General features: G+C 61.4%; 2 protein-coding genes across 5 annotated transcripts; one reads left to right on the top strand and one right to left on the bottom strand.

Moving 5' to 3' along the window:
* ZNF710 (zinc finger protein 710) lies at positions 1-22,521 on the top strand. 4 transcript variants are annotated; one of them, XM_088063181.1, is made up of 5 exons: positions 1-257; positions 18,719-20,138; positions 20,708-20,899; positions 21,305-21,479; positions 21,720-22,521. In XM_088063181.1, exons 2-5 carry the CDS (start codon positions 18,747-18,749, stop codon positions 21,890-21,892), a joined length of 1,932 nt encoding a protein of 643 aa, XP_087919307.1. In that variant the 5' UTR covers positions 1-257; positions 18,719-18,746; the 3' UTR covers positions 21,893-22,521. The 4 variants fall into 4 exon arrangements, with proteins under 4 accessions (XP_087919307.1, XP_087919306.1, XP_087919308.1 ...); XM_088063180.1 differs by lacking the exon at positions 1-257 and adding an exon at positions 2,516-2,595; XM_088063182.1 differs by lacking the exon at positions 1-257 and adding an exon at positions 15,179-15,194.
* An 826-nt stretch (positions 22,522-23,347) lies between these two features.
* On the bottom strand, positions 23,348-27,430 carry IDH2 (isocitrate dehydrogenase (NADP(+)) 2). The gene is made up of 11 exons (XM_005521684.3): positions 27,325-27,430; positions 26,311-26,402; positions 25,754-25,919; positions 25,231-25,391; positions 25,011-25,154; positions 24,765-24,901; positions 24,506-24,657; positions 24,319-24,431; positions 24,119-24,216; positions 23,909-24,001; positions 23,348-23,542 (listed from the first exon to the last, which is right to left on the bottom strand). The coding sequence occupies exons 1-11, from the start codon at positions 27,407-27,409 to the stop codon at positions 23,455-23,457; spliced, it is 1,329 nt and encodes a 442-aa protein (XP_005521741.1). The 5' UTR covers positions 27,410-27,430; the 3' UTR covers positions 23,348-23,454.
* Positions 27,431-28,000: the final 570 nt, after the last annotated feature.

Here is a 28,000-nt window from a genome sequence, read left to right as displayed (position 1 = left end):
GGCCGGACGGGGAGTGCGCGTGGGCACCGGCGGGGTCAGAGCTCACCGGCCACCGCCCGGTCCCGCTTCCCCCCAGCACACACCCGCCAGGGCCCGCAATAACGCCCTGCGCTGGGCAGTGTGAGCAAGGGGCGGGGCAATCCCGCGTGGCACCGGGGGCCAGCCACGGGCCCTTGCCCGGGGGACACGGACACGGTTCCTCGGGGCCGGCGGGACCGCCGAGCACGGCGGGGGACATCGAGGGCAGGGAGAGAAGGGTCAGTGCGCGCCTCGGTGGGCTGGGAGGAACGGGCAGCGGGAAAGGGAAGAACCACGGAGTGACCGGGAGCAGGACACCGCGCGTCCTGATTGGCTGATGCGGCTGCAGCCTCGGGCCTCCGCGCTCTGATTGGCTGAGTCAGCATCCTCCTGAATCCGGGTTCTCATTGGCTGAGGCAACAGTTCTGATTGGCTGGGCCAGCAGCCTCCTGAATCCGTGTTCTCATTGGCTGAGGTGGCCGCATCCTTCTGAATCCGCGTTCTGATTGGCTGAAGCGCACGGGCAGCTGCTCCCTGACAGCCGGAGGTGCCGGGGCTGGCCGGTTCCCGCTCCGGGTCCCGCTCCGGGTCCCGCTCCGGGTCCCGCTCCGCTTCCCGCTCCACTTCCCGCTCCGGGTCCCGCTCCGGGTCCCGCTCCGCTTCCCGTTCCGGTTCCCGCTCCGGGTCCCGCTCCGGGTCCCGCTCCGGGTCCCGCTCCGCTTCCCGCTCCGTGGCGCACGGTGCGCCCCACTCTGTGTCGCGCCCTGTTCCCCGCTCCGTGAGCCGCCCCGAGTCCTGCCCGGTGTCCCGCTCCGTGCCCCGCTGTGGATCCCGCTGGGTCCCGTGTCCCGCTCCGTGCCCCGCTGTGGATCCCGCTGGGTCCCGTGCCCCGCTCCGTGCCCCGCTCCGTGCCCTGCTGTGGATCCCGCTGGGTCCCGTGTCCCGCTCCGTGCCCCGCTGTGGATCCCGCTGGGTCCCGTGTCCCGCTCCGTGCCCCGCTCTGGATCCCGCTGTGTCCCGTGTCCAGCTCGCCCCGCTGTGCGGCAGCTCCAGGCACAGCCCCGGCTGGGGCACCCACGGGAATTCAAAGGAGCGAATCTCCCTGCGCCTCGTCTCTTCTCGTCAGTATTGGCAAATCTTTGTGCAGGCAGGGCCATTTCCAGGCCACGTGCGGGGCGAGGCCGGGCTGGGAATGCGGGAGGGAAGCGGCAGTTTAGGGACCGGTGACACCGGCCGCGTCCGGGCTCCAGAGGGCTCCAGGCTGGGCCGGCGGGCAGCGGCAGGGACGTGACGGGATGCCGGGCGGCCCCCAGACAGGCGGGGGGGATGTGAGCACCGGCAGTGGCAGTGGGGACAGAGCAGGGAGCTCAGTTTTCACCAAGAACACAAAAAAAACAGAAAAGCAGAAGTGAGCCCAGACAAAGGGCTGCGTGTGGAGACAAACTCTACTGCGATTAGTCCGGCCGGCGCCACCTGCTTCCATGGAGATGAGAATCTCCCGACACACCAGTCGAATCACGGCTGCCTCCTCCGCATGCTCCTTCTTCTATGGGGAGGAGACCCTCCTCCTCCTCCTCTTCCTCCTCCTCTACGTCCTCCTCTTCCTCATCCTCCTCCTCTTCTTCCTCCTCCTCCTCCTCTACATCCTCCTCTTCCTCATCCTCCTCCTCGTCCTCCTCCTCCTCCTCACGGTGGAAGCCAAAGCCTGCAGCCCGCAGATCCCTGGCTGTTGGCACCCACTCTCCTTCCCATGCCACATGCCATCCCCATCCCTCCCTTTGGGAACCAGCTGTCTCCTGCTGCCACATCTCCACAGCTCGACCTCTCCCTCTCCCTTCTTGGGGGAGCCAGCAGCACCCCCTTTCCTAAACCCTCCAACTTCTGGATCACCTTCTCCCCTTCCTATAGCACATCCCATCTCACTCCCCTCCTTTGGCCACCTCCTCCCACCCCACCCCTGCACGCCGTGGCCTTTCCCTCCACCTCTTTGTGTCGGGTGAACAGCATCCCCCCCAAACCCCTCCAATTCCTGTAACATCCCTAATTCCTCTCATCCCGTTTTTGGGGAAAGAGGAGTCCTTGCCATCAATCCCCACAGGCTTTTTTTGGGGTGCACATGACCTTTCCCACCCCCATAGCGGGGGAGACCAAGGCCCAGCTGGATATGGGTCTCGTGGGAAGGTCACCCCCCCTCGGCATCATTCTATGGGGTCACAACCCCCCAAAATGAAGGGTGAAGTGGAAAATTACCCCTGTGCTTCTGGAGGGGACATAATGCAGGGACAGTGTGGGCATAGGGCTCTCATCGACCACTCCCACCCCCATTCCCCCCACCTTTGACCCCCCCAAACTGGTACCGAGGGCGGCCCCGGCGCAAGATGCTGCTGAACCGGGGGGGGGGGCGGTTCGCCGTGGTCGGGCAAGTTGAGGAGGGGGAGGAAGATGAAGGGCGGGCGAGTTAGGAGGAGCTGCTTTGCATCCCTTCACGTCAGCCCTGCCTCATTCCCTCCTTCTTCCTTCCTGCGCACCCAGCGCCGGGCCCGGAGCCGCCGCCGCCGCCGCCCCGTGGAGCCGCCGGTGAGTCCTCACCGGCCCCCCCCCCCGCCCCTAAAGCCCACCCACCCCCTCCGCTTCCAGCGGGGGTACAACAGCGGGGACACCGGCATGTCGCCGCCTTCCTGCCCCGCGCCACAGAGACGGGAGCGATGGCGGCGGGAGGGACCGGGAGGAGCGGGGAGGACGGGGGTCCCGGCTCTGTGCGTGGGGCCGCCCCTCCCCTGAAATCCCCCCGAGAACTTTCCCGTGGCCGCACGCAAACTTTCTCCGCCGGGAAAGTTGCGGGGAGGGCGCGGGGCGGGGGCCCTGACCTGTTGCGGGAGGGGGGAGCGGCGCAGGGAGGGACCCCCGGAGGCATCGAGCGTGGGGGGATGCTCGGGGGACGGGGGGTCGGGCGGCACCGCGGGCCCGCTCCCCGCGCCGTGCCCCAAGTTTAGGGAGTTTCCTGGTGTTTGCGACCGGCCAGCGGGAGGGGACCCGGGTGGGGTCCCCCATGTCCGCAGCAGCACGGTGCTCCGGGGAGTGAAGTGGGGCAGCGGGGAGTGGGGGGTGACTCCCCACACCAGGCAGGTCCCGCTTCGCCTTCAGTCCCGGGACACCCCGGGATGTCCCGGTGTGGGACCTCCCGGTGCTCCGTGGCGGCTCCGCAAAGGCTGGGGGGCCTTTGAGCTCTGCGCCCAAGCAAGGCACCGAGGGGAGCTGTGTGAAAGCCCTCCGGAGCTCTGGTCATAACAGGGTGCAATGGATAAATTACTCGTAATTAATTACTTAGGCATTAGCATTTTTCTTGTGAGCAACCGTGTAGGAAGAGGAGGGTGACCAGGGGGAATAGGGGCAGCCCAGAGCCTGACCTGCCCTGGTCTGGAGCCATGGGGAGCAGCAGCTGGGGCAGAGCTGGCTGGGCTGTGACCATGCCCTGCTCCCACCCTGGGTGACAATATCCTCACTGCACAAACAGCCTGGGACAGCCACGTCCCCCTCGCCTGGGCCCAGCTCCTCTCCTGCAAGCAGCTTTACACCAGTGCCCTCTTTATGGGTCACACTGTATCCCTCCAAAACGGGAACTAGGAGCTGAAGCTCTGCTGCACCCCGGGACACATTCCCACCCAAACTGGGGGGTGACCTGTAGGGTCAGACGTGGGTCCCTGCAGCGGTGGGAGTGGAGCGTGGGTCACAGCTCATCATGCTGGCATTTTGGGCTTGGTTTAATCCCTGAGAAGGTGTTTGTTTCGGGTTGTTTTATTGGGCCATTTTCATTTATCACCTAGTTTGGGAATCGCGGTGTGGAGGGGGAGGAGCATAGGCACTGTCCGGCTTTGCTCTGCAGCTGAAAGTACCGAGGAATCTACAGAGCAGTGGGTTTGTACCTCCAGGAACATGCCAGCATCACAACCCATGAGAGAGACTGCACTCCTTTATTTTACAGTCATTCCTTGTGGGGAAGTCAGCTCCAGCTCAGCCTCTGCTTGAGCCCAGGCTCTGGGCATGTCCCTGGGGTCTGCCAGGCCAGAGCCAGTGTGGGGATGAGAGGTGGCCTGGTGTCAAGGGGCTTCCTGCTGGCTTTGTTCCCCTCTGCCACCCACTCCCAGATTTAGTTTCCCAAGCCCCATCACATCCCTGGCTCAGAGTCCTCCTGTCTGGGCTCAGGTGCCAGCTCCTGGAATGCCCCAAATACCTGTTCAGGGCACGTGTGCCATGGAGGTGGTGTGGTGGGGCTGGAAGAATGCTGCAGGATGCCCGGGATGTGATGTGCCAGCAGTGTCCCGTCCCATCCTTTGTGCTGCCTGTGGCTAGAGTCTTCAGGATGAGTCACGGTCCCCCCGCTGAGCTCTTCCCAAAGGGCTTGACCCTGGGGACAGAGACCATGATCAGTGACAAGCGTTTTCCCTTTGTTCCTGTGTCCCACATTTTCTCCTCAGCCCTGTGCACACTCTCCTCCTCCTTCTCCCTCATCCTGGCGAGTGGCTGCGGGTCGGGTGTGGGAGAAGAGCTGGCGCAGCCCGTGCCCAGCAGGGCCTTCCCTCAGCCCCAGTTTCTGCCCAAAACAAAGTGAAATGTGGCAGTCAGTCGGGAAGGAGGTGCTCCTGCTGAGCTGGGGAGGAAGGTCTGTGTTTGGGGGTCTGTGTTTGGACACTGGGGGGCTGCTCTGCTCGCCTGCTTCACCTCCGACAGAGGAACAGGGCTCTCCCCCCTAAGGGAGCAAGCAATGATGAACTTTCCTTCCCAAACTTTAAATTAAAGGGGACAAACATGTTTTTGGCTTTTGCTGGCCTTTCCTTGCAGCTGTCCATCTGTCATTTGAGTGACAGGGGAGTATTTCTAATGAAAAATAACAGGAACAATGTGTCAGCACCTGTGGGCGGCTCCGCAGTGTCCCTGTGCTATCACCTCCTGCTTCTCAGAGTGTTTGGACAATGTTCCCTGCAAAGTGTCACAGTTTTTAGTTAAAGTGGCCAGTGTCTGGCTGCTGTGCTGTGCAAAGCAAGGACAAACTTGCAGAAAGTTCACTTGAATCTTGTCCAGACTGGCTCCAGGGATGACCCAGGGATAATGGGATGCTTGGGAACACCTTGGCTGTGAGAGATAGAGAGGTCTGGTGGACAAGGTACATCTTGTGGCCCTGAAGATTCAATACCAGGTTATTCCAAGCCCCATCCAACTGGACCTTGAACTCTTCCAGGGATGGGGCAGCCACCGCTTCTCTGGGCAACCTGTGACAATTCCATCTCTCTGTCAGTCTGGTGCCATTCTTCCTGGCACTCCAGGTCCTTGTCCAAAGTCCCTCTCCAGCTCTCTTGGAGCCCCTTTAGGTGTTGGAAGGAGCCCTTTGGTCTTCCTGCAGCCTTCTCCTCTGCAGCCACTGAGGCAGGCAGGGCTTGGCGGAGCAGAGCCGGCCGGGCCGGTGTGGCAGTGCCGCAGCGCGTCCGTTCGGGAGGAGCGGGCAGGGAGGAGGAAGCAGCAGGTGCTCATTGTTTTACCTCCACTTCTCGTCCACGGGGACCCATGCTCGTGCCTGGGCAGTGAACACCCCGAGTGCTGGGCTGGGGAACGGGAATTTCCCGGGGACTGCGGGTGGGAGCCGTGGACGGCGGCAGGACGGGACGGTGAGGGGCTGCTCGTGCTCTGCAGGGAGCCTTCAGTGCCCAGCTGGGACTGGCCCCGGCCATCAGAGCCACGCCAGGCTGGAGCCCGCGCCCTGCCCGTGCTGGGGGTGACCTGGAGAAGAGGGGGAGGAAGGACAGGCAGAGCTTCCAGAGGAAGAGTACTCACCACTGCCTCTAAATTTATCCTTCCTGTTTCTCAGCAGCAGCATTGTCTCATGCCCATTCTCTGTGGTGTCAGGCCATTATCCCCTCTCTGTCTCTCTCCTGGCGCCCTGTCCCTCACCATGTTACCCCTGTTTAACCAGCTCTGTCTCTCCTGTTCCTTTGCTTTCAAGTTTTAATCCCAGTGTGCTCCCCGGCCACTTTTCCCTTCTCTCACCTCCGGTCTGTTCCCACACCCGCCATCCCTCCCCCTGTCCCACAGCACCAGCCCCTGGCTCGAGGGTTAATCTGGGGGCTGGGCAGTTGCCAGCTCCCCTGGGCTCAGGACTGGGAATCCATGAGCAAGCTAGAGAGCAGAGCTGTGAGGTTTCCCTTGAGGAGCTCTTTGTCCAGCCCATGATGGGCTGCTCTTGAGGGAGAACTTCTCCTTGGAACCATGGAATCATTTTGGTTTGACAGGACCTTTGAGAACACAGAAGCTCAGGGCAGCCTGGCCCGCTCATCCCAACCTCCCCAAGAGATGGGGAGGATCAAGGACATCCTGCACTGGCCGGGAGGATCAGGGACATCCAGTACTGGCTAGGTGGATCAGGGATGCCCAGGACCAGCCTGGCTGGTGGCTGCTGATGGGAAGAATTGTTTCTGTGGTTAGGATGGGTGTTCCAAGGATTGTGAAGGTCTCCTTCCTCACAAAGGACTTTCTACTCTGAATCCTGACCCCTCTGCCATCCAAAATGTAGGCATCTTAAACTCCCAAATCAAACACCTCCCTGCTCCATGCCAGTCAATTCTTTGTTCGTTTATGGAGCTGGCTGAGAGTCGTCCTTGCCAGGCACAGACTGACCTGCCCTCCTGGCTCTGCCCTTGGCTCTGCTCCAGGGCCACCAGTTTGTCCTTGCTGTGGCCATTCTGTGCTTGCTGTGCACAAAGTCACCAGCCCTGGAAGTGCTCAGATGCTGTGTGGACGTGGCACCTGGGGACATGTTTTACTGGTGGCCTTGGCAGTGCTGGGGAACGGTTGGGCTCTGTGATCTCAGAGGGTTTTCCAGCCGTAGTGATTCCATGATTCCAGCCCCAGCTCACCGGGAGCTAATGCCCCTCAGAGGAGCTCTGACCTCGGGGCCAGGAGTGCCCTCTGGAGAAAAAGTGCTTCCCAGAGGCAGCAGCATAGGCAGATCTGGCCGAGTTTCCTCCACCAGAGTGCTGAATCTCTGCTGAATCCCTTCACATCCATCCCCACCTGCAGAGCCCGGCTGGGCCAACGCTGAGCTCGCCTGCCGAGAGCTAGCTCTGATTTATGGGGGCTCCAGTGCTTTGGTTTGGCTTTGTGATTATCAACAAGGGACACACAGAAGGAAATTATTTCAACAGCTGAATATTGTGTGTGTTTATGGGACTTTCTGGCTGTGAGAAGGAAGGGCGCAAAGTGCAGGGGTTGCGTAGATTGGGATGAGAATGGGCAAGTGGTACAGACCCCAGGGTGAGCCAGAGCTGCCAGAACTAAGGCAGAGACAGCCCAGCCTCACTGAGACCTTGGGAAATATTAATTAGGATGAGTAAATGGTGCAAATATCCCCACCCCACCACTCACCAGCAGGATTTGCCCACTGCATCTCCCTGTCCCACCCAAGAAGCCCTCTGCAAGCACTTTATGCCAGGCGGGTGATCCATCCCCCAGAGCCCACAGCAGCTCCCAGGCCAGCTTCATCCAGCACTGGCTGTTTTCAGCAGTGGGACAGCCACGAGCTGCAGGACCCTGGGCATTGCTCCCAGCGAGTTCCCGGTGTGCTGAGTTGTGTCCGTGTCATCTGTCCAACCACTGACACACTCTGGGCAGCAGTGCCAGACCCCGTTCTTTCAGCTCCTTTTCAAAAGATAAATATGTGTATTTTTGTATGAAATCCTGGCCTCTGTGCAGAGTCAGGAGCTCTGCAGGAGCTTTCACAGCATGATGACACACAAAAGCACACGTGCAATAAGCGGGAATTGCGTTTCACCCCGGCCCTGTGACCTGGCAGCGGCGTGCAGCCAGCACAGCATCCCCAGACCAGACACCTCTGCCTTCCCCCCAGGAAAAACAGCCAAGTCCTCTGCTGCTGTGGATCTCAAAGACATTGGCCACACAGACAGGGAGGTGCTGTGGGGGCAGCAGGCACAGCTGGCTTTGGGCCATATGGGGATGTGTGTCTTCCACACCTGGCTTGGGTCAGTCCTGAGCTGGGAACTCATGAACTGCCACCAGCAGGGACCTTTGTCCAGTGCCTCCTGCTCCATCTGTCCAACCCAGCCTCCCAAACACTCATTCCTGCCTTGCTCAGCTGTGCAGAAAAGGATCCGAGACGTTTCCCACCTTGGGGATCTGAAAGTAGAAGTGGTGTTGGCAGCTGTGCAGTTGGGCTCGTTCCCGTAATGGTGTGACACGTCAAAGAGCCTGGTTTTTGGGAAACTGGGAGTGGGACATTCCCAGGTGGCCTGGTGCAGTGTGTGGAAGGGGGCTCAGTGCTCCCCAGTTCCTGCCCATGGTGGAAAGCTCCAATTCTGTCCCCTCCGTTCAGCCAGGGTCTGAGAAATGGCACTCGCCGTGTTTGGGCCGTGTGGGCTGAGTTCTGCAGCCGGCTCCTTGTGCCAGAGGTGATTCCTGAGCCACAGGGCTGGAGCCGGTGTCCCCCACGCTGCTTCAGCTGTGCCTCGCTCACTGGGACCTTCCCCATCCCTGGGGCAAAGCACAGTGGCTGGTGCTGTGCTCAGGGGTGTCCCGGGGGCTGTGGAACATGGGGGCAGTTTCTCCAAGGCAGAACAGCCTCAGAATCTGGAGCTGGCAGAGCAGACACAGCCTGAAGTGTCCCCTGCCCTGCAGCCCCCGGCCCAGCCCCAGCACAGCAGCCCTCCGGAGCTGGGAGGGCTCCCCGACCGGCAGACACACACGTGGAACATTATCCAGTTGAGTATTAATTATCACGTTCAAATTAGAACCCCTCAGCTATGATTAACTGATTACCCAGCCCTGCAGCGGGGCCAGCAGCTGCAGAGATCGTGGCAGAGCTCAGCAATGCCCGGCTGTGGGGGCACAGCATCCCCCTGGGGAGCAGCAGCCCCCAGCCCCGCAGGGCTCAGGGACCCCCTTCCCTCCTGCCTGGGATGAGCTGCAGGACAGCAGTGGGGAGCAGTGGGGAGATGTGCTGGGCTGGGATGGGCTGGGATGGGCTGGGATGTGCTGGGATGTGCTGGGATGTGCTGGGCTGTGCTGGGCTGTGCTGGGATGTGCTGGGATGTGCTGGGCTGTGCTGGGATGTGCTGGGATGTGCTGGGCTGGGATGTGCTGGGATGTGCTGGGCTGGGATGTGCTGGGCTGGGATGTGCTGGGATGTGCTAGGATGTGCTGGGCTGTGCTGGGCTGTGCTGGGATGTGCTGGGATGGGCTGGGATGTGCTGGGATGTGCTGGGCTGTGCTGGGATGGGCTGGGCTGGGCTGGGATGTGCTGGGATGTGCTGGGCTGGGATGTGCTGGGATGTGCTGGGCTGTGCTGGGATGTGCTGGGATGTGCTGGGCTGTGCTGGGCTGGGCTGGGATGTGCTGGGATGTGCTGGGATGTGCTGGGCTGTGCTGGGCTGTGCTGGGATGTGCTGGGATGTGCTGTGCTGGGATGTGCTGGGATGTGCTGGGATGTGCTGGGATGTGCTGGGCTGTGCTGGGCTGTGCTGGGCTGTGCTGGGATGTGCTGGGATGTGCTGGGATGTGCTGGGATGTGCTGGGATGTGCTGGGATGTGCAGAGCTTCCCTGTGTGCCCCTGGGCCAGTGTGAGGGGTGCAGGGCTCAGGGGGTGTTTCCCGTGCTCAGCACGTGGGGAGACTGAACCTGTCAGCACAATCCCATGTGCTCGGGGTATTCCCCTTCCTCACTGCCTTTTCCTCTGCTGGGACATTGCTGGTGCCACGAATGGATCTGGGCCGGGCCTGCGTTTCCGTTTGTCTGTCCTTGCACAGGACAGAGCCTGGGGACACAGGGACAGCGGGCCCAGGAGCCACCGTCCAGCAGAATGGACGGGCTCCACACATGGCAATATCAAAACTGGACCAAAATTGTTGCCAAGCGTAAGGGCAGCAATGCTCTTGAAAGTAGCACCCTAAAGTGAGACCCTTCCCGCTGTGGGGACCTTCCCTTGCACCTGAGCAGCTCTTTCACATCCCACCAGGCAGTCTGTTCCCTGTGGGGTGACAGACATCTCCCATTTGTACCGTTTTGGGTTGGTTTTCCCCTTTTATAGCCAGCTGGGTCACACACACCAGGATTCCTGAACTCCTCCTGCCTGTGTGTTGTCTCCTCAGACCTCTGGCCACATTTATGGCTCTGGCCCGAAGTCCCAGCAGTTTATGATTAACCCCGGCCTGGGGATGCTGAGCAGGAGCTGTGCCCAGCAGGAGTGATGCCACATGGGCTCAGGACATTCCTGTCACCCTCAGCCCCGGGCTGCTTTGGGGTGGGATGGCATCACACCCGGGTCTCTGCAGGACACCGGGGTGCCTCTGTCCCAGAGCACATGCTGTCCTGGTGGGCTCCATGTCCAGCGTTCTCCTCCCCCTGGGTGTCACCTCCCTTTGTCCCACATCCCAGCACTGCTCTCCCCCTGCCCCTTGGTTCATTTTGGGCTCGTTGGGCACTTTGATCCATCTCCACACACGAGGGTCTGCTAACCCCTGCCACTGCTGAAGATGCCGAATGAACCGGGGCAGTGCTGGGCCTCACAGACCTGGGTAAAAGCCCCGTGGGGTCTTTGCAGGCAGGGGTGGGTCCTGGCAGGTTTGGGACTTGCAGGGCAAAAGGGGCTGCACCCACCCTTTGTCCCTGCAGGACCTAGCACAGCATCAGGCCCCTGGCTTTGCCTCTGCCACAACCATCCCAGCTCCTTCCCTTCAGGGTTCGGGGCTTGACCCGAATTCACACTTGTTCCTAGGGATTTGTTTTCTCGGGGTGTTTGCTCCTCCATTTTCCTGAGGAACAGTGAGGTGGTGAAGGTCCGGCCCAGCACTGCCGAGTCCCGTTTCCTTTCTGTCCCCATCTGCGTGTGTGAGTGCTGGGAACGGGTTTGTCAGCGCCTCGGTGCCTTTCAGGGTCTCCGCAAAGACCAGATTTATTTTCTGCTATGCTGAGAATTAGCTCCCCTTTCTTCCTCTTCCCTCTGCCCCCGCTGGAAAGAGAGAGAATGCAGGGAAGAAGAAAGGATTTCCATCGCGGCAGTGATTGGCACAGCCCTGAATGAGAGGTCATTCCAGCCGGCTCTTTCTTTTCAGGGCCCTTTTTTCCTGCTCCCTGTATTCAGGCTGGCAGCATTCTTTCTTTTCAAAGCTCCTCTGTCTGTCTCTCTCTTCCCCCTCCTTTATTTTTCATCCCTTTTCTTTACTTTTGCTGTCTTTTCATTCTGTTTTTCTCCACCCCCTTGGGGCTCCATTTTTTTCTTTCCCTTTTCCTCTATTCAGTTCCTTTTTTTCTTCTCGCATCTCTTTTGAATAGCTCCGCTATTTTCGGAGAGGAAAGGGACTGTGCCGGGAAAAAGCCGTTACAGCAAGGAGGAACTTGAAAGTCTTTTCTTTCCCTGTTTATTTCATTTAAAAGCAAAAATTGTTTTCCAGGGCAGAGCGAGGGTTCTGTGTGGAGCCTTTGAAGGCAGGCTGGGACAGCAGCAGGGCTGGGGGCCCTCCCTGCTCCCGGCAGAGCCGCGTTCACCGCGGTCCCAGCCCGCTGGCAAAGCCCTGGAGCTCCGGGGCTCAGGGTGGGGGAGCTGCCAGAGGGGGTCCGGGCAGCAGCAGCCCCTCTCCCTCCGCTCACCCCATTGCAGTTACCCGGCTGAAAGGCTCTTCCTGCCTCAGGAGCAGCAGCATTTGCAGGGATGACGTGACCATAACCTCCAAAGGCAGGTCCGGGGTTTCTCCGCTGCAGCACGCACCTGTCTGCACGGGGTGGGAATGGTGTTTGCTCCAAGGGAAAGGGGGGCTGGCACAGGGAGCCCCTGAGGACTCGGGGGATGTGCCAGGACAGAGCAGGGCCAGGCGTGCAGGGCGTACACTGGACACGGTCAGACTCGAGGGGCCAGCGTCCCCAGAGGAAGGACAGGAAGGGTGGCACACGCTTCCACAAGGCCACGGAGACTCCGGTGGCTCTGAGGGAACCCCGGCTCTGCAGGTGAGGCTGGGCCCAGCGTCACTGCTCCAGCTGCCAGCGGAGCTGGGCTGGCTGTCACCGCTCCCTGGGCCCTGGTGCCGTGCTCTGGGCAGGGCTGTGAGGGCAGAGGAGCTGGAGGCGTGATCAGTTTGCTCTGGCAGGGAGGAGATGCTGAGCGCTGTGGCACAGCAACAGGAGCTCCTTGGGAAGGCAGGTGGGGACAAAAAAGAACCCCAGAACGCTCCCTGCCTGGGCTCCACTCCGGGCATCAACCATTGGTGGCTTCGGTGCAGCTTCAGTGGGATTTTGGTGCAGTTGTGATACAACTTTGGCGAGGTTTTGGTGCAGTTTTGGTGCAGTTGTGATGCAATTTTGGCCAGGTTTTGGTGCAGTTGTGATGCAATTTTGGCCAGGTTTTGGTGCAGTTGTGATGCAATTTTGGCCAGGTTTTGGTGCAGTTTTGGTGCACCTCTGACTGCTCACAGAGCACAGGTTTTCACCCCCTGGTTAGAGCAGAATGCTGGCTCCAGCATTAGCTCTGGCTCTGGCTCAGCCCATACAAAGCTCCCTAAAGAGACCTCCCCAGAGCAGGGACAGCGCTGGTGGCCACGGGCCTGCTCCGTTGGGCTCCTGGCTGTGCCACAACTCCAGAGTCCCGTGGGAGTGACCCCGAGCCAGAGCCAGGCTCCCTGCTCCTTCCACTGGCCCCAGAGCCCAGAGCAGCCTGACTTCCTCCCATCTTTCCACTACCCCCGTGCCCAAATGGATGCAATCAGGACTCTGAATTTCAGGAAACACCTTTTCTGCATGAATTTTAGTCTGCCCTTGTTTTGCTACAGCACAGAATTTGAGGGTGATCTATGGCACAGGAGCTGCTGACTTCTGTGCTGGCTGTGTTAGGATCGTGGAGTCAGGGAATCCCAGGTTTGGAGGGAGCTCAGGGATCACCTGGGCCAATCTTTTCTGGGAAAAGTCCAGAGGGGCTGGAGGTCAGGGCTGTCAGGTGCTGGAGAAGGGGTGGCAGGCCATTGTCACCCCATTGTCCTCGGCCAAGAGGCACTTCGGGGTGTGGGCAGGGGTCCCGTGCCAGGCGTGTGGGCTGCAGGAGGGCGGGAGTGGGGCCAGGGCCTGGTGGTTAATTAAATAGATCATTTCTTTAAAGTGAGATTCAAATAATTGTAACCCTGAGATAGAGAAGGCATTGGAGGAGATGAAAAGGGAGAGAGAGAGAAAGGAAGCAAAGGACAGAGGTTCAGAATGGAGAGGGAGATTAGGAGAGAGATGAAAGAGAGAGGAGAAAGATAAGAGGGAGAGAGGGGACAGATCTCGGCGCGAGATGGGCGTTGCCAGGGAAACGGGAAGAATGAGGGAGCAACTGGAGGGATGGAGGAGCTGAGGATACTGGGGGTGGGGAGCGAGGGATGGAGGAACAGAGGGATAGAGAAGTGAGGGATGGAGGAACAGAGGGATAGAGAAGTGAGGGATGGAGGGTTGGAGGGATGCAGGAGAGAGAACGGAGGGGTGGAAGAGCAGAGGGACAGAGCCTCAGTGTCAGAAGGAGGAAAAAGGGGATTTCCAGCAGAACAGGAAGCAGGAGTGGGATGTCACAGCTCAGCACGGGTGCCTGTGTGCTGGGAAGAGCATTTGGGATGGCAGCTCTGTCCCGCTGCAGGGAGTGGCCGCAGCACTGGCTGCTGTCCTTAGCCTGACCCGCTCACCCCAGCTCCCACTGCTGGATCCCCCATCCCTGGCAGATAATGGAGGAACCAGGCAGCTCTGTGCTCAGCACACTTTTGTTCTGCAGCACTGGTAACCACTGATTATTTGAAAGTCTTTCCTTTTTCCCTCCCAGTCAGAGTTTGCCAATAACCATACATTTTCAAAGGGGTAAATATTTGGGTCCACTGATTGATGGATGCAGTGATCAGAGTGAGAATATCCCAGTTCTGTGGAATATTCTCAGAAGAAGTACCCGTGGAGAGGCAGGGGAGGGTTTGATACGCTCTGATAACACCCTCTCCTCCATGAGCCCTTGTCTCTCCCAAGGCCTCACTTTCCCCAGCTTGGCTTTCCACCTGCTCTTATTAAAAACATTATCAACATCCCTCTGCAGATCCCAGGCTGAGTCCTTTGTTTTGTGAAGCCAAAGTCCCCAAAGGCTTCTCTTCCTCCACCCAGAAGCACTTCAGTGACACGCGTGATGTCACGTCTGTCACCGGCAGGAGATTGCAGGGGGCGGCCGCTCTCTGATCCACTGACAGTGGAAGTTTCTTTTTTCTGAAGAACTTCTCCCTAAAACAAAAGTTTTCCATTAAAAAGGTAGTTTGACAGTATCTAGTGTGGAGACACCGCCTGCATTTAAAGAGATGTTTGTTTTCTGTGGCAGCAGCACCTGGCCCCCACGGCTCCTGCCCACTTCTCAGAGCTTTGGCTCATTTGTACAGCAGTTCCTCTGTATCAGGGTCAGTTCTGGGGCAAGAAGTGCCAGTTTCGGTTCTGCCACGGTGTGTGGAGCCCGTGGGTCAGCCCCTGGCACACATCACCAACACAGAGCCAGGGCCAGGCAGTGCAGCCGAGGTGGCTCCCAAATCCTTGGGCTGGTGCAGGACTGACATGCTGGGTCAGGTTTAAGAATCATTTTAGTTGTGATTTTCAGGAAAACAACATTTTTCTGTTTGGAAATGGGGGAGTTGAGCAGCTTTATATGAAATCTGCAGGCAAGATGAAAGCCTGTTTTCCCCTTTATTAAATTTAAATGAAGGCTGCTTTTGAAAAAGAAAGGAAAATAAAATCAAAGGTTTTCTCACAAATATCAGATCCATTATCAGCCATTTTCTGGTAAGAAGTCTTGAACAGTTTTACTACCTCCTTCCTGCCCAGGGTCTTACTTTGTCCTGGGGCTCAGTCCTGTGCCTTGGGAGCGTTTCCCCCAAGGTCTGCAGCACCACATCTGATCCCAGGGAACCTCCCAGGAGCCCCCGGCACGGGGAGCAGAGGGTCTGCGGAAGGGTCCCGCAGAGAGCTCTGTAATGGGGGTCCCACAAAGGGGATAGCAGGAGCAGGTCCTAAAAGTCCTCTTTCCCTTGGCACCAGGCTTGTCAGGCAGCCTGGGAACCTGTGCAGGGGATCAGGTGACTTCAGCTGCAGCTGGTGCCAGCTCTGGCACCTGCTCACGTGGCTGCCCTGGCGAGCTGAGGTGAGAGCAGAGGCAGCAGGGTGGGCTCCTGCGTGCCTGGCGGGGGTCACTGCTGCTTGGCTGAGAAGTAAATCAATCCCCCAAACCATCTGGATTTTGGGTACCACTGTCCCTGCCCTGCAGGAATGGCTGGGTGGGAGTTGGTGGGTGCTGCTGCCTCTGGGGGGGCGAGGGGAGCTGGGAATGGAGCCAGCTGCCAAGCAAGGGTTGGTGGTCACCAATGCCTGGTGGGCACTGGGGCCGTGCTCCCTGCCAGAGCTGCTCCCGTGGGGCTGTGGCTTGGATGGCTCCGAGCCTTTTGTCTCAGGTGTTCCAGGCAAACCTGTGGGTGCAAAGGTGAGGCTTCTGTGGGCTGAATGTTTTCGTGCTGCTGAAGCGAGGGCGTACCAGGCCCTTATCTCGAGAGTGGTGGCGCTGGCCGAGGGGCCGGGTGGGGTGGCACAAGGATTGGGCAGGTGGGTGAAACCAGGAGAGGTAAAACAGCAAAAGGAAGGGAAACGTGTCCACACACACGGCGCTCAGCCTGGTGGCTGGAAAATCTGGAATCCAGCAAGGAATGTGCTGCGAGTGGAGAACTTGTTGTGCAGATGCTGCTGCCAGAGGAACCCAGTGAGAAGTGGGTATTTGGGGGGCTAATCATGGAGCAAGAGAGGAAAATAGAAGTAAAATAGCACAAAGAGGTGAAAGCCATGAAAAAAAACTACTTTAATTGACCAGGTGGTGAGTGAGGAGCTGGTGGAGACTCTGATGGGGGCAGCCAGGGCAAGGGAGGCTAGGGTCTGCAGGATGTGCCAGGGCAGAGCCTGGATCTCCCCAGTTGTGTTGGGAAAGATGAGAGGAGAGATTGCACCAAAACTAAACTTTGGAGTGGGAGGAGAAATGATGAAAGAACCCCAAATTTCACAACCCCAAAGGCTCAGGGACAGCAGCCACCAGTGCTGGCCCCAGGTGCATCCGTCCTGCGCTGTTGGGCAGGGGGAGATGGATGAGTGGCCGGGGAGCTCGGCACAAGCCACTGGCAGAGGGGACATTGGCAAGTGTCTGCGTGACCCCGGCGAGTGGGAGAAGGATGGGCAGGCGAGGGTGTGCATCGGGAAATGAGCTGGAGGGACCCGAGCCTGGCCCAAAGGGCCGGACTTGAACACTAAAGGTTATTAAGGCCTGGAGGAGGGTTTGGTTCCCAGCAGCGGCACTGGAGAGGGACCCTGAGCGCGGCGGGTGAAAGGCTGCGGGTGCAGCCGCGGCTCTGGAGGTCCAGGCTGGGCAGGAGGAGGAGGAGGAGCTGGAGGAGGTGCTTGTGGCGGTCCGGGAGCAGTGCTGGGACAGGAGCGTGTGCCGTGTTCTCCTGCCCGGGCACCGTCCTGCGGCAGCACCGCGGCCCGGAGCAGCTCCCTCGGAGCAGAGGGGCTGGCACTGCTCTGCAATCCGGGCTCTGGGCAGTTTCCTGCGGGAGTGAAATACATGACCCCACCTCACTTGCCAGTGTATTGGGAAACGGTGTTTCCAGCTGCCTTGGCAAGTCCCGAGGCGTGAACAGGGAAGTGAGAGCGGGAAGTGAAACAGCCGCCCCTGCCCTGTTCCTGCTTCCCCGTGCGCTGCTTGTGCAGCAAATCTTCTGCAGCGTGTCCCGGGGCTCGCGTGTGCGATGGAGACAAGTGCCGAGAGGTTTGTGCACACAAGGCTTTGGCTTTCCTGCTCAGGAGGGGAGCTCATCCCCGTTCCCAGTGCCCAGAGCAGGATCCACATTTACTTTCCCCTAAAAGCCTCTGTTTTGGGGTGGTTGTAAGACCCCCTGGGACTGGCCTGGGGGACATGTGGGTGCTTTGTTCTAGCGGCCGCCTTGTCTCGTGGTGCTTGTTTTGGGGGGCAGAGACCCAGCACCGTGCGGGGGGCCCCCCTGACCCCTCTGCCGTGCTGGGGTCGTGGGGAGAGCAGCTGGGTCCCCTCTGCCGTGTCCCCCCTCCTCTGCAGCTCAGGGGCCCCAAGGAGCCCACGGGAAGGGGGTCCCAGCGGGCGGGGTACGGCCCCGGGGCTGTTCGGCAGCCAGCAGCCGCCTCCCTGGCCGATCCCTCTTCTTCCTCCCAACCCTCCTCCTCTTCCCGCCACCGCCCTCCCCCACTCCTTGCTTTGTTTCGCTGCCTCCGCACTCCCCTCATCCCCTTCCTTCTCCTCCTTCTCCCACCCCCATCCTCTTCCTCTCCGTCTCCTCCCTGCAGCCCGCAGCCGCCCGTCCCCTCCGTTCCGTCCCTCCCGAGCGCTGCCCGCCGCCTCTCCGGGGTGCCCGGGCAGGGGAAGGGGTGCCCGGGCAGACGGGGGTGCCTGGCTGAGACCTTCCCCTGGCAGCTCAAGCCTGGGCAAGGTCCCCTCATCGGCTGTATCTGACCCTGGGCCGAGCCGCCAGGGCCAGTGCCAGCCCCGAGGTGGCCCAGCAGATGGGAGGGACCCGGTACCCCACGAGTCTGCGGGCAGCCAAGCCCCTGTGGTTGGTGTTGCTCCCCTTCTCTGTCTTTTCTCACACTGGTTCTTGACCTTCCCCCTCATGCCATCCTCTTCCCCATCCCACGCCTTGTGCTGTGCTGCTGTTTGGGTGTGCAGGGCACTGGTGCCAGGGGGCACTTTTGGGGTCGGCAGGAGCACAGAGAGGCCAATGTCCCTGGCCATCCCCAGTGTCCCCGTAGCCGACCTGGCTGCAGCGATGATGCCCAGGCACTGTGGGGTTTCCCTTCTCCAAAGTGGAGGTTCATCCCACGATCTCACGCTGGGCAGGTTCTCCTGGGACTGTGAGAGGATCAGAATTTATCCCTGATTTACCTCCCCCGCAGGATCTCTTTGTTGTAGCTGCAGGAATAATTGTATTTAGGAGAGCACTCCTTCAGCAGGAGGAAGCGGCAGCTCCCAGGCGCATCCCTGCCTGTCATCACTGGCTGCTGGGGGGTGCTGAGGGGTGCTGGGACCCCCGGGGGGGTGTGCCGGGACCCCGGGGGGGTGTGGTGGGACCCCGGGGGGGTGTGCTGGGACCCCGGGGGATGTGCCGGGACCCCGGGGAGTGTGCCGGCCACCAGGGCTGAGCCAGCACAGCCTCTGCCCGTGCCTGGGACCACTGCTAGGTGGCCTGGAGGGTCTGGGCCCTGTCCCTCATGCTCCCTGTGGCCTGTGCTGCTGCGGCTTCTGCCAGAGCTCAAAGGCACGCTCAGCTGTGAGCAGCTCCCAAAATGTGCGAGCACTTGTTCTCTGGAGTCCCTCCGAGCAGCTGGAGGGCGTGCCGGCAGCCAAACCCCCGCCCCAGGAACTGACAGCCCATCCAGAGAGGCTGACAGTGGGCACGGATCCAAGCTTCCCTCCTCCTCCCAGCCCTGCAGTGGAAACCCCTGGGGCCACTCTGGCTCCGCATCCTGGGGTGTGTGCTGCTGGGGACCCACGCTGGCATCACCCGTGTCAGCCTGGGCTTCCCTGAGGAAGGGAGTGAGGGCACAGTGTCCGTGGGGAGCTGCCAGGGGCTCAGGGCCGTGTCTCTCCCTCCTCAGCCATGACAGCGTAGGCCGGCGGCGAGAGATGAATCGGTTCAGCGAGTGCGGGACGCAGACGGACGCGGTGGTGGTGCTGTCCCTGGCACAGGCTGCGGTCCTGGGCCTGGTGTCCGATAATGAGCTGCTTGGGGCCACCGTCACCCCGACCGGCTTCTTCCCGGGGCTGGCCGGGGAGCAGCTGGACAATGCCACCATGGAGCCTGGGGAGCCGGAGGGTGAGGAGCAGGCGCCCGGGGACGGGCAGGACGAGGACACCCTGGAAGCAGACTCCTCCCTGGAGAAGCACGCCCGCAGGAGGAAGAGGCCACCCGTGAGGCTGATGCCCAAGGTCAAGAGTGAGAAGGCAGAGGCGGAGGCCGAGCCACCGTACAGCGTGTCCGTCCCTGGGGACGAGGAGGGCGAGGGGCAGCACGGCCACGTGCCCCAGCCCGCAGAGCCCAGCCGGGAGCCGGCGGTGCAGAGCGGTGCCGTGAAGATGATCGACCTGGGCACCTTCAGCAGGAAACCCCGACGCCTGCGGCACCTGCGCCGGCATCGGGAGCTGGAGGGCACCGAGCGCCGGCGCAGGGGCAGTGACCTGGCCAGCGGCACCGCGGGGGCCCCGCAAACCGTGGGCACCTTCGAGGCGGGTGCCCCGTCCCCGGGTGAGGCAGAGGCCCCTGCACCGGCATCCCCCGAGCAGGTGAAGAGCGAGCAGGGCTGTGGCTGGCAGGAGCCGGGGGAGCTGGAGGCGGCCGGAGGCACCAGCGAGCACAGCAGGAAGGCGCAGCTGGACCGGCTGGACATCAACGTGCAGATCGACGACTCCTACCTGGTGGAGGCGGGGGACCGCCAGAAGCGCTGGCAGTGCCGCATGTGCGAGAAGTCCTACACCTCCAAGTACAACCTGGTGACCCACATCCTGGGCCACAACGGCATCAAGCCCCACTCCTGCCCACACTGCAACAAGCTGTTCAAGCAGCCCAGCCACCTGCAGACCCACCTGCTGACCCACCAGGGCACACGGCCCCACAAGTGCGGGGTGTGCGGCAAAGCCTTCACTCAGACCAGCCACCTGAAGCGGCACATGCTGCTGCACACCGACATCAAGCCCTACAGCTGCCGCTTCTGCGGCCGCGGCTTCGCCTACCCCAGCGAGCTGAAGGCGCACGAGGTGAAGCACGAGAGCGGGCGCTGCCACGTGTGCGTAGAGTGCGGGCTGGACTTCTCCACGCTCACCCAGCTGAAGCGGCACCTGGCCACGCACCAGGGCCCCACGCTCTACCAGTGCCTGGAGTGCAGCAAGTCCTTCCACTACCGCAGCCAGCTGCAGAACCACATGCTGAAGCACCAGAACGTCCGGCCCTTTGTCTGCACCGAGTGCGGGATGGAGTTCAGCCAGATCCACCACCTCAAGCAGCACTCGCTCACGCACAAGGTAGGGGCTCAGAGTCCTCTGGGGTGCATGAATCCTCATCGTGCCCGGAGGAGATGTGCCAGCTCAGGATGTGGGTGCTGGCAGAGAGGAGTGTCCCAACCTTGTGAGGGGGTGGGTGGTGCAGGTGGGCAGTAGCACCTGTGGCTGGCATTAGCTGGGGTCACTGACATGCAGTGAGGGGGTCCCTGGGACCCAGCCCCTGCCTTTCTGGGGGTTCCCTTCCTCAGGGAGGGAGTTTTAGACCTGCTGCAGGGTAACCTGGGGGGTCCTGTCCGGGAGCTGTCACGGCCCCTCTGGGCAGGCTGTGTGTGGGTGTTCACCCTTTTCCAGGGGCTTGTTAATGGGGTGCAATTGGGCTGAGCCCCAGAGCAGAGCTGGCACTCAGCTGCACTTACAGAGCCTGTCCAGCCCCCACCTGCATGTTGCTGGGCTCTCAGATACACCCTGTGCTGTGCCCAGCTCAAGGAACACATCCCTTGCCCATGGGGTTCCTTCTCCACTCGTGTGTCCCCAGTGCCTGGGGGTCTGGCCAAGCTCCCCCCGGCCCACAGCTCTCCCACCCCTGGCAGGGCGTGAAGGAGTTCAAGTGCGAGGTGTGCGGGCGGGAGTTCACCCTCCAGGCCAACATGAAGCGGCACATGCTGATCCACACCAGCGTCCGGCCCTACCAGTGCCACATCTGCTTCAAGACCTTCGTGCAGAAGCAGACGCTCAAGACCCACATGATCGTGCACTCACCGGTGAAGCCGTTCAAGTGCAAGGTACCAGCGGGATGGGGGGGCTGATGGAGCTGGGGATGCAGGAGAACAGCTCCAGCTGTGCTATGCCCCCAGGAATCTGGCCAGGGTGAGCCCTTGGGCACGGGAGCAGCTTTGTGATGCCTCCCCTGCTCACTTGGGCGTGGATTTATCTGCTGCAGGCTGTGATGGGAGCATTGCTGCTGCTGAAATCACAACCAGTGCCTCTGTCTGACCAGTGCTGGATGCTCTGGAGCTCCCAGCAGCATCAGCACCGCGTCCCCAAGCCCCCCACGCAGAGCGGGAGGAGGGATGGAGGGAGGGAGCCCCGTTACTCTTGGTGGGAGCCCCAGGGGACCCTGGGGGCCAGGTCTGCACTGCAGAGCCTTTGCCAGCTCTGGGGGCTGACCGTGGGCACGCTGCCGGCAGGTCTGCGGCAAGTCCTTCAACCGCATGTACAACCTGCTGGGGCACATGCACCTGCACGCCGGCAGCAAGCCCTTCAAGTGTCCCTACTGCTCCAGCAAGTTCAACCTGAAGGGCAACCTCAGCCGGCACATGAAGGTCAAGCACGGGGTGATGGACATCAGCCTGGACAGCCAAGGTGGGTCCCCGGCGCGTGCTGGGCCTCGTGACTGCCCCACAGCCCTGGGAGCTGGGCTGTGCCGTGCTGGCCGCGGCAGGTTCGTGTCTTCTCACCCAAGGGTCACCCCTGCCAGTGACCCAGATCCAGCAGGGCTGTGGCTCCCGGGGAGTTTTGGGCTCCAAACCCAGGGAGGGGGGAGCTGCTGGTCCCAGGCCTCCTCACAGGTCCATCACCGTGTGTCCCTGTGCTGACTCCTAGATGCCATGATGGAGCTGGCTGGGGCTGATCACACCGAGCTGGATGGCCAGCAGGAGATGGATGACTTCGAGGAGGAGAACTCTTACGGCTACGGGGCTGTGGGCAACCCCCCAGACGAGCACACGCTGGCCGAGCAGGCCATGAAGGAGATGGCCTACTACAACATGTTGTAGCCAAGGCTGGTGGGGCTGTGGGGGCTTGGTGGGGTTAAGAGGGGCTGCAGCACCCAGCCAGGCCCCCCAGAGCTGGAAGGATGGCTTCCACTGGGCTTGGGGAACACAGGGATGTCCAGAAGACTTTGCTGGACCTGCCTTGACTCTGTTGCTGCCCCCCTGCCCCTGCCTGCACCCTGCCCCTGGTGACTTGAAGCTGCAGGCAGGGGAGGCATGACCCAGCAGATCACTGAATGAGTAAGGGATGGAAGGGGCTGCTGTCGAGCAAGATGATGAGCATCACTAATTATTCTACCTCCTGGGTCCCCCCTCGCTGCACAGGGGTTCTCCCTGATGGGCAGAAGCCCCTGCCCGCATGAGGAGGTGGGTTTGCATTTCCCACTCCCCCCAGGGCTCCCTGTGCCAGGCCCTGGGACGCAGAACAGAGTATTTTCATAGCTCAGGGTGCAGTCAGCGCCCACAGCTCTGGGTCTGGAGCTGCAGCCAGCGGTGGATCCGGGGAGGCAAACCCAGCCCAGCCTCAGCAAATGATGGTATTTTGAAAGTAATTTATTTTTTTCAGATGTGCCGCGTGGTTGGATTTATCTTTTCACCGAGTTCAGTTCCCTTCAACCAATGTGCTTTGTAAACCCGTGTAAGCTGTGTGGTCTGTGTGGGGAGACAGGTTTGCGAGGGGCTGAGGACCAGAGCGGGGTGTTGGGCAGAGCCCCCCGTTAAGGAACTGGCACCCCCTCCTTGCCCCCCAGCTGCTCTGGGGCTGGAGGAGAAGGCTCTCACTGGGGCAGCCTGTGAGGTGGGGGTTTGCTGTCTCCATGCCCAGGGATTTGGCAGGGAGCTGGGGCACTGCTGAGTCTGGGACCACTCTTCACTCTGTGCCCCGCAGAGGACTCACAGCACCCACAGCATTGCCCCCCAGATGGAGCCAGAGCTGGGGGCCTGGAAAGCGTCAGGACCCGGGGACCAGCCAGGGCACAGTCTGGGACACCTGTGCTGACCCCAGACACACCCTACACTTCCCTAAGCACCATCTTCCCCATCCCCAAAAGCCCTGGGCTGGTTCTGGGCGTGGCACCACTCAGTTCCCCCCACAGGGCAGTGTGCCTGCTACCCCTGCCACCCCGTGTCAGCCAGCCTTGGGGCAGGATGGAGATGGCCACAGCCTTGGCCAGCCCCGACCCTTAGCACGGCAGGGCTGTGGACCCCCATATGCTGCCTTCAGGCCAATGCCAAAATGCTGCAGTGCACGGCCCCCCCAGGCTGGCAGGGCTCAGCTGAGGGGTCTGGCTGCCCCCCGTGCCCACAATGTAAAGCTGTGCCAGATGCTGTGCCGTGACTGGGAGATATTTAATGGCACCACACGGTTATGGGGTACATGAATCAGGGCACTACAAACACACTCCCACACGCCCCCCCACCCCACTCCCCTGCTACAAAGGCTTTAAAAACATTCCTAAGAACACTTTAGAAAAATTATTCAACTGTTCCTGAGCTGTGCTGGGGAGCTGGAGAGGGCACTGGGCCACTCCCAGACCCATCCATCCCAGAGATGGTGAGGCTGTCCCCTATTTCTTGCCCAGAGCCTTGTCCAGGTTGTTCTTGATGGCATCGAGGAAGTCGGTAGTGTTCACAAAGTGCTCATTCAGCTTCACACTGGGGAGAGAGACAGGGATTGGTGGGGATCCCTGCCCGCCTCGTCCCACAGACACCACAGCCCTGGGTCCAGGATGTGCCCCCTGCCCAACCCAAACAGTTGTGAACAGCCACCCCGAGTCCCTGGGGAATGGCCAGAGCGGCCAGTAGCTACCTGTGGCCACTGTGCAGAGCCAGCTCCTGGTCACTTTCTTACCCTTGTGGCTGCCCTGCCACATCATCCTTGTGGTGAACCCGTCCTTGTGGTCACTGTGCTGTTCTTGTGGCCACCCTACAGGATCATCCCACCCACATGGTCACCCGTGCAGCCACGTGTCCCTAGTGCAGGTGGCTGCCCCCCTGCTCTGCCCCGAGAGCCACCCATACTTGGCAAGGCCATGGATGCAGCCGGCAAGGTCCTTTGTCATCGTCCCGCTCTCCACTGTGTCCACACAAACCTTCTCCAGCGTCTGCGCAAACCTGGGGACGGCAGCACTTGGCTCCAGCACGGCTGGTGCCACGGGCCCTGCCACGCCTGCCACCAGAGCAGATGTGGCAGGGACCCTCACCCAGGGGTCCCCACCCCACCCTGCTCACTTGATGAGGTCAGGGTTACTGTCCAGCTTGCCCCGGTGCTCCAGGCCACGCGTCCAGGCGAAGATGCTGGCGATGGGGTTGGTGCTGGTGGGGCGTCCCTGCACAGAGAGTGTGGTCAGCTGTCCGGTGTGGACACCACGCCCGTGGGCAGCCTGGCACAGGCAGCTGACAGGCTCTGCTCCCTGGCAGAGCACGCCCACCTTCTGGTGCTCCCGGTAGTGGCGGGTGACGGTGCCATGGGCGGCCTCGGCCTCAATGGTCTTCCCATCCGGGCACACCAGGACAGAGGTCATCAACCCCAGGGAGCCGAACCCTGCGGTGAGAGAGGGGTCAGGACAGCTCCCAGGGGGGATGATGCAGAGTCCACCACGCCCTACCCTGCTCCACCTTGGGCCAGGATATCTGACTGGACATCCCCATCATAGTTCTTGCAGGCCCACACAAAGCCGCCGGAGGATTTCAGCATCTGGGCAACCATGTCGTCGATGAGCCGGTGCTCGTACCAGATCTTCAGCTTGTCAAACTCCGTCTTGTAGTGCCTGGGAGCCCGGGCCGGGGGTCAGCCACGCTCACCCCACGTGGGCCCCACTGCCGGCGCCCCCAGGACAGCCCCCTCAACAGCCCAGACCCCCCCCCAGGTCCATACTTATCAAAGATGTCCTGGAAGATGTCCTTGAAGCGCCCGTCATAGGCCTTGAGGATGGTGTTCTTAGTGCTCAGGTAGAGAGGCCACTTCTTCTGGGCAGCGTACTGGAAGCAGCTGTGCGCAAAGCCAGAGATGGACTGCAAGGGAAGCACGCAAACCTCGTGGGGCCCTGTCCCTCAGCCTGGCATCTCCCCCAGGGTGGCAAGACACGCTGCCCTGCAGGGACCCCCTGAGCCCCACCGGTACCTCGTCCGTGTTGTACATGCCCATGCCCACGCCGCCGCCGGGGAAGTTGAACACCTCCCACTCCTTGGACCCGCTGCCGTCCTTTGGCGTGAAGACCAGCTTGAACGTCCCGGACTTGTTCACCACGAAGTCGGTGGCTTTGTACTGTGGGGGCCAGGCGGAGCGTCAGGCAGGGGCTGAGGGAGCTGCTGGCACGCTACCGGCCCCTGCGCTGGCTCACCTGGTCACCGTGGGCGTGGCGGCCAATGGTGATGGGCTTGGTCCAGCCGGGCACCAGACGAGGAATGTTCTTGCAGATGATGGGCTCCCGGAACACCGTCCCCCCCAGGATGTTTCGGATGGTGCCGTTGGGGCTCTTCCACATCTTCTTCAGCTTGAACTCTGCGGGGTGTGCAGATGAGATCCCTGAATGACCCCCCAGCCCCTCTGAAGCACATGGCTCCTGCCAGCACCCAGCCCCACTGTGCCTCGGGCTGCTGCCAGACCCTGCCACAAGGGGAGGGACAGCCAGCATGAGATCATGACTGGCACAGAGCAGAGGTCAGTGTGTCCCCAGGCCCACGGGGCCTCCACAGCCCTCAGGGTGGGGAGAGGGGCACAGCACCGAGTATGGTGCAGCCCCCAACCCACTGGAAACCTGAGCTGGCAGTGGGAAGGCAGTGCTGACCCCAAGGGCCGTGCACAGACACGAGGCTCAGCACCCCCTCGCTGGGACAGGAGCTCGGCCCCTTGTCCCTGCCCACCTTCCACCCTGGCTTCATCAGGCGTGATGGTGGCACACTTGACAGCCACGCTGTACTTCTGGGTGGCCAGCGCCGAGTCAATGGTGACCTGGTCATCCGTCTTGTCCCGATGTGGCAGCCCCAGGTCGAAGTATTTTAGCTGGACATCCACGTTGGGCAGGATGAGCTGAGGGGCCAGGAGAGTGTCAGAATGGGGAAGAGTGCGAGGTGCCTGGGGAGCAGCACCACGGCACGGCCAGCCCCGGCACCCATCCTGGCCCAGCCTGGCTGCCTGCCCACGATGGTCCCCCTGGCCAAGATGGTTCTTCTGGCCAGGATGATCCCCCCTGCCTTGAACAGGCCTCCCTGCGTGAGACAGCTCTGCTGCCTGGGACCACCTCACTGAAAGGTCCTTCTGGTAGTTGTGCCGATTTTACTACCTGCTTCCTGCAGACAGAGGGACAGAGGCGGGAGGGACAGACAGAGGGCAGCACAGGGATCACCCGTTCCGTTCCCCGTACACCCCCCCAGCTCCATTTGTGCCACACCCGCCCGCTCCTGGGGAAGGACCCCATCACCTTCTCCTTAATGAAGGCCCAGATGATTCGTGTCATCTCATCCCCGTCCATCTCCACCACTGGGTTTGCCACCTTGATCCGCGTGTTGGCATCTGGAGAGCAGTGAGGGGAGTGTTAGGGGTGCGCCCCTGGTCCCACAGCTCCCCGCCCTTGTGTGGGGCCAGGGCATCCTGTGGGGACCACACAGCTCCGTCCAGCCACGTGTGGGTGCCACCCTGGCTCAGGGAAAGGTGCAGGTCAGGGGCAAGCCCCGCTGTGGTTTGGGCCAGTTACTGGGGCCAACGCTGCCGGAGCGGGGGTCAGAGTGCAAAACCCACCATGTGAGGGGGACAGGGATGGGGACACATTCCTCTCAGAGCGGAATCTGCGTGCAAGCCGGGCTGCAACGCCTCAGTGAGCTCACTAATGGGAACAGAACCAGGAGCAGGTGCAGTCCCCTGGGGCCAGACTCGGGCACAAACCAGCGTGCAAATCCCTGTGTGGATCCTGGACCAGGACTAAATACCTCTGGGTGCCAAACCTGTCTGTGGATCAGGCTGTAAAACCCCACGTGGTACCCAGAGCAGAGGTGACCCCCTGGGTGGGACGTGAGCATTGGCAGGAACAAAACTCTGCCTGGCGCCAGGACCAGGAGTGAACCCTCCTGGGGAGCAAAATCCCGCCCTGCTCCGGGACCTTGAACGGACCCCCACTCCACCCGGCTCAGACCAGGAGCTGGAGCGCAAAACGCCACGTGGAACCGGGACCAAACTCCCCTGGGACCAAACTCATCTGTGGAACGCCTCGTGGAACCGGGACCAAACCCCCCAGGACCAGACCTAGCTACAAAACCCGGCGTGGGTCCGCGAAGCCCCGCGGGCCGCCCGTGTGCGTGAGTCCGGACACGATTTCAGACACCGCCCCCCAAAAGAATCCGAGCCGCCCCCCGTGGGGCTGGAGCACAGCCGCCCGTGGCCCGCACAGCCCCGGGAGCACGCAGGGCTCCCCCCATCGCGCCGAGGTCTCCCCACTCACAGTGGCGGCGCTGCTCGGCGGCGGGCGGCGGGCGGCGGGGCAGGCGGCGGAGCGCCGGGGCAGCGCGGAGGTAACGGGCGGCCATGGCGGGGGCGGACGCGACGGGGCGGACACGGCGGCGCCGTTCTCTCCGCCCCGGGGCGGGACAGAGCCCCGGCTCCCCTCGTGGGGCCCCGGCAGGGCTCCGGAGGGCCCGGCGAGGGTCCCGCCGTGGGGCTCGGCTCGTTGCTGCATCCCGCCCCAACAACAAAGCGCGGGGTGGCCGCGGCCCGCTGCGGTCCCCATCGCCACCAAAGGGATGTTGCATCCCTGGGTGCATCGGGGTTACGGATAAGAGGCCAAACCCCACGTGGAACCGGGACCAAACCCACCCGGGATCAAACCCGGCTGTAAAATGCCGTGTGGAATGGGGGCCAGGCCCGATTTGGCGCAGGACCAAATCTAGCTGTAGAACCCGGCGTGGGATCTGGACCAAAGCGCCGTGGGATCTGACTTGGTTGCCAAACCCCACAATGGGATCAGGGACCAAACTCTCCCAGGACCTGATCTGGTAGTAAATTCCCTCCTGGAAGAGGGAACAAAGCCCCCTGGGACCAGACCTAGCTGCAAAACCCTGCATGGGACCAGGACTGAAACCTGGAGATTAGGCACAAGTTTAAAATCCCTCGTGGAACTG

The sequence above is a fragment of the Pseudopodoces humilis genome, chromosome 16 (assembly GCF_049639895.1).
Source record: "Pseudopodoces humilis isolate 2021_Gansu_Grassland_sample_001 chromosome 16, ASM4963989v1, whole genome shotgun sequence".
Classification (NCBI taxonomy): domain Eukaryota; kingdom Metazoa; phylum Chordata; class Aves; order Passeriformes; family Paridae; genus Pseudopodoces; species Pseudopodoces humilis.
This window is presented reverse-complemented; position numbering and strand designations above follow the sequence as displayed.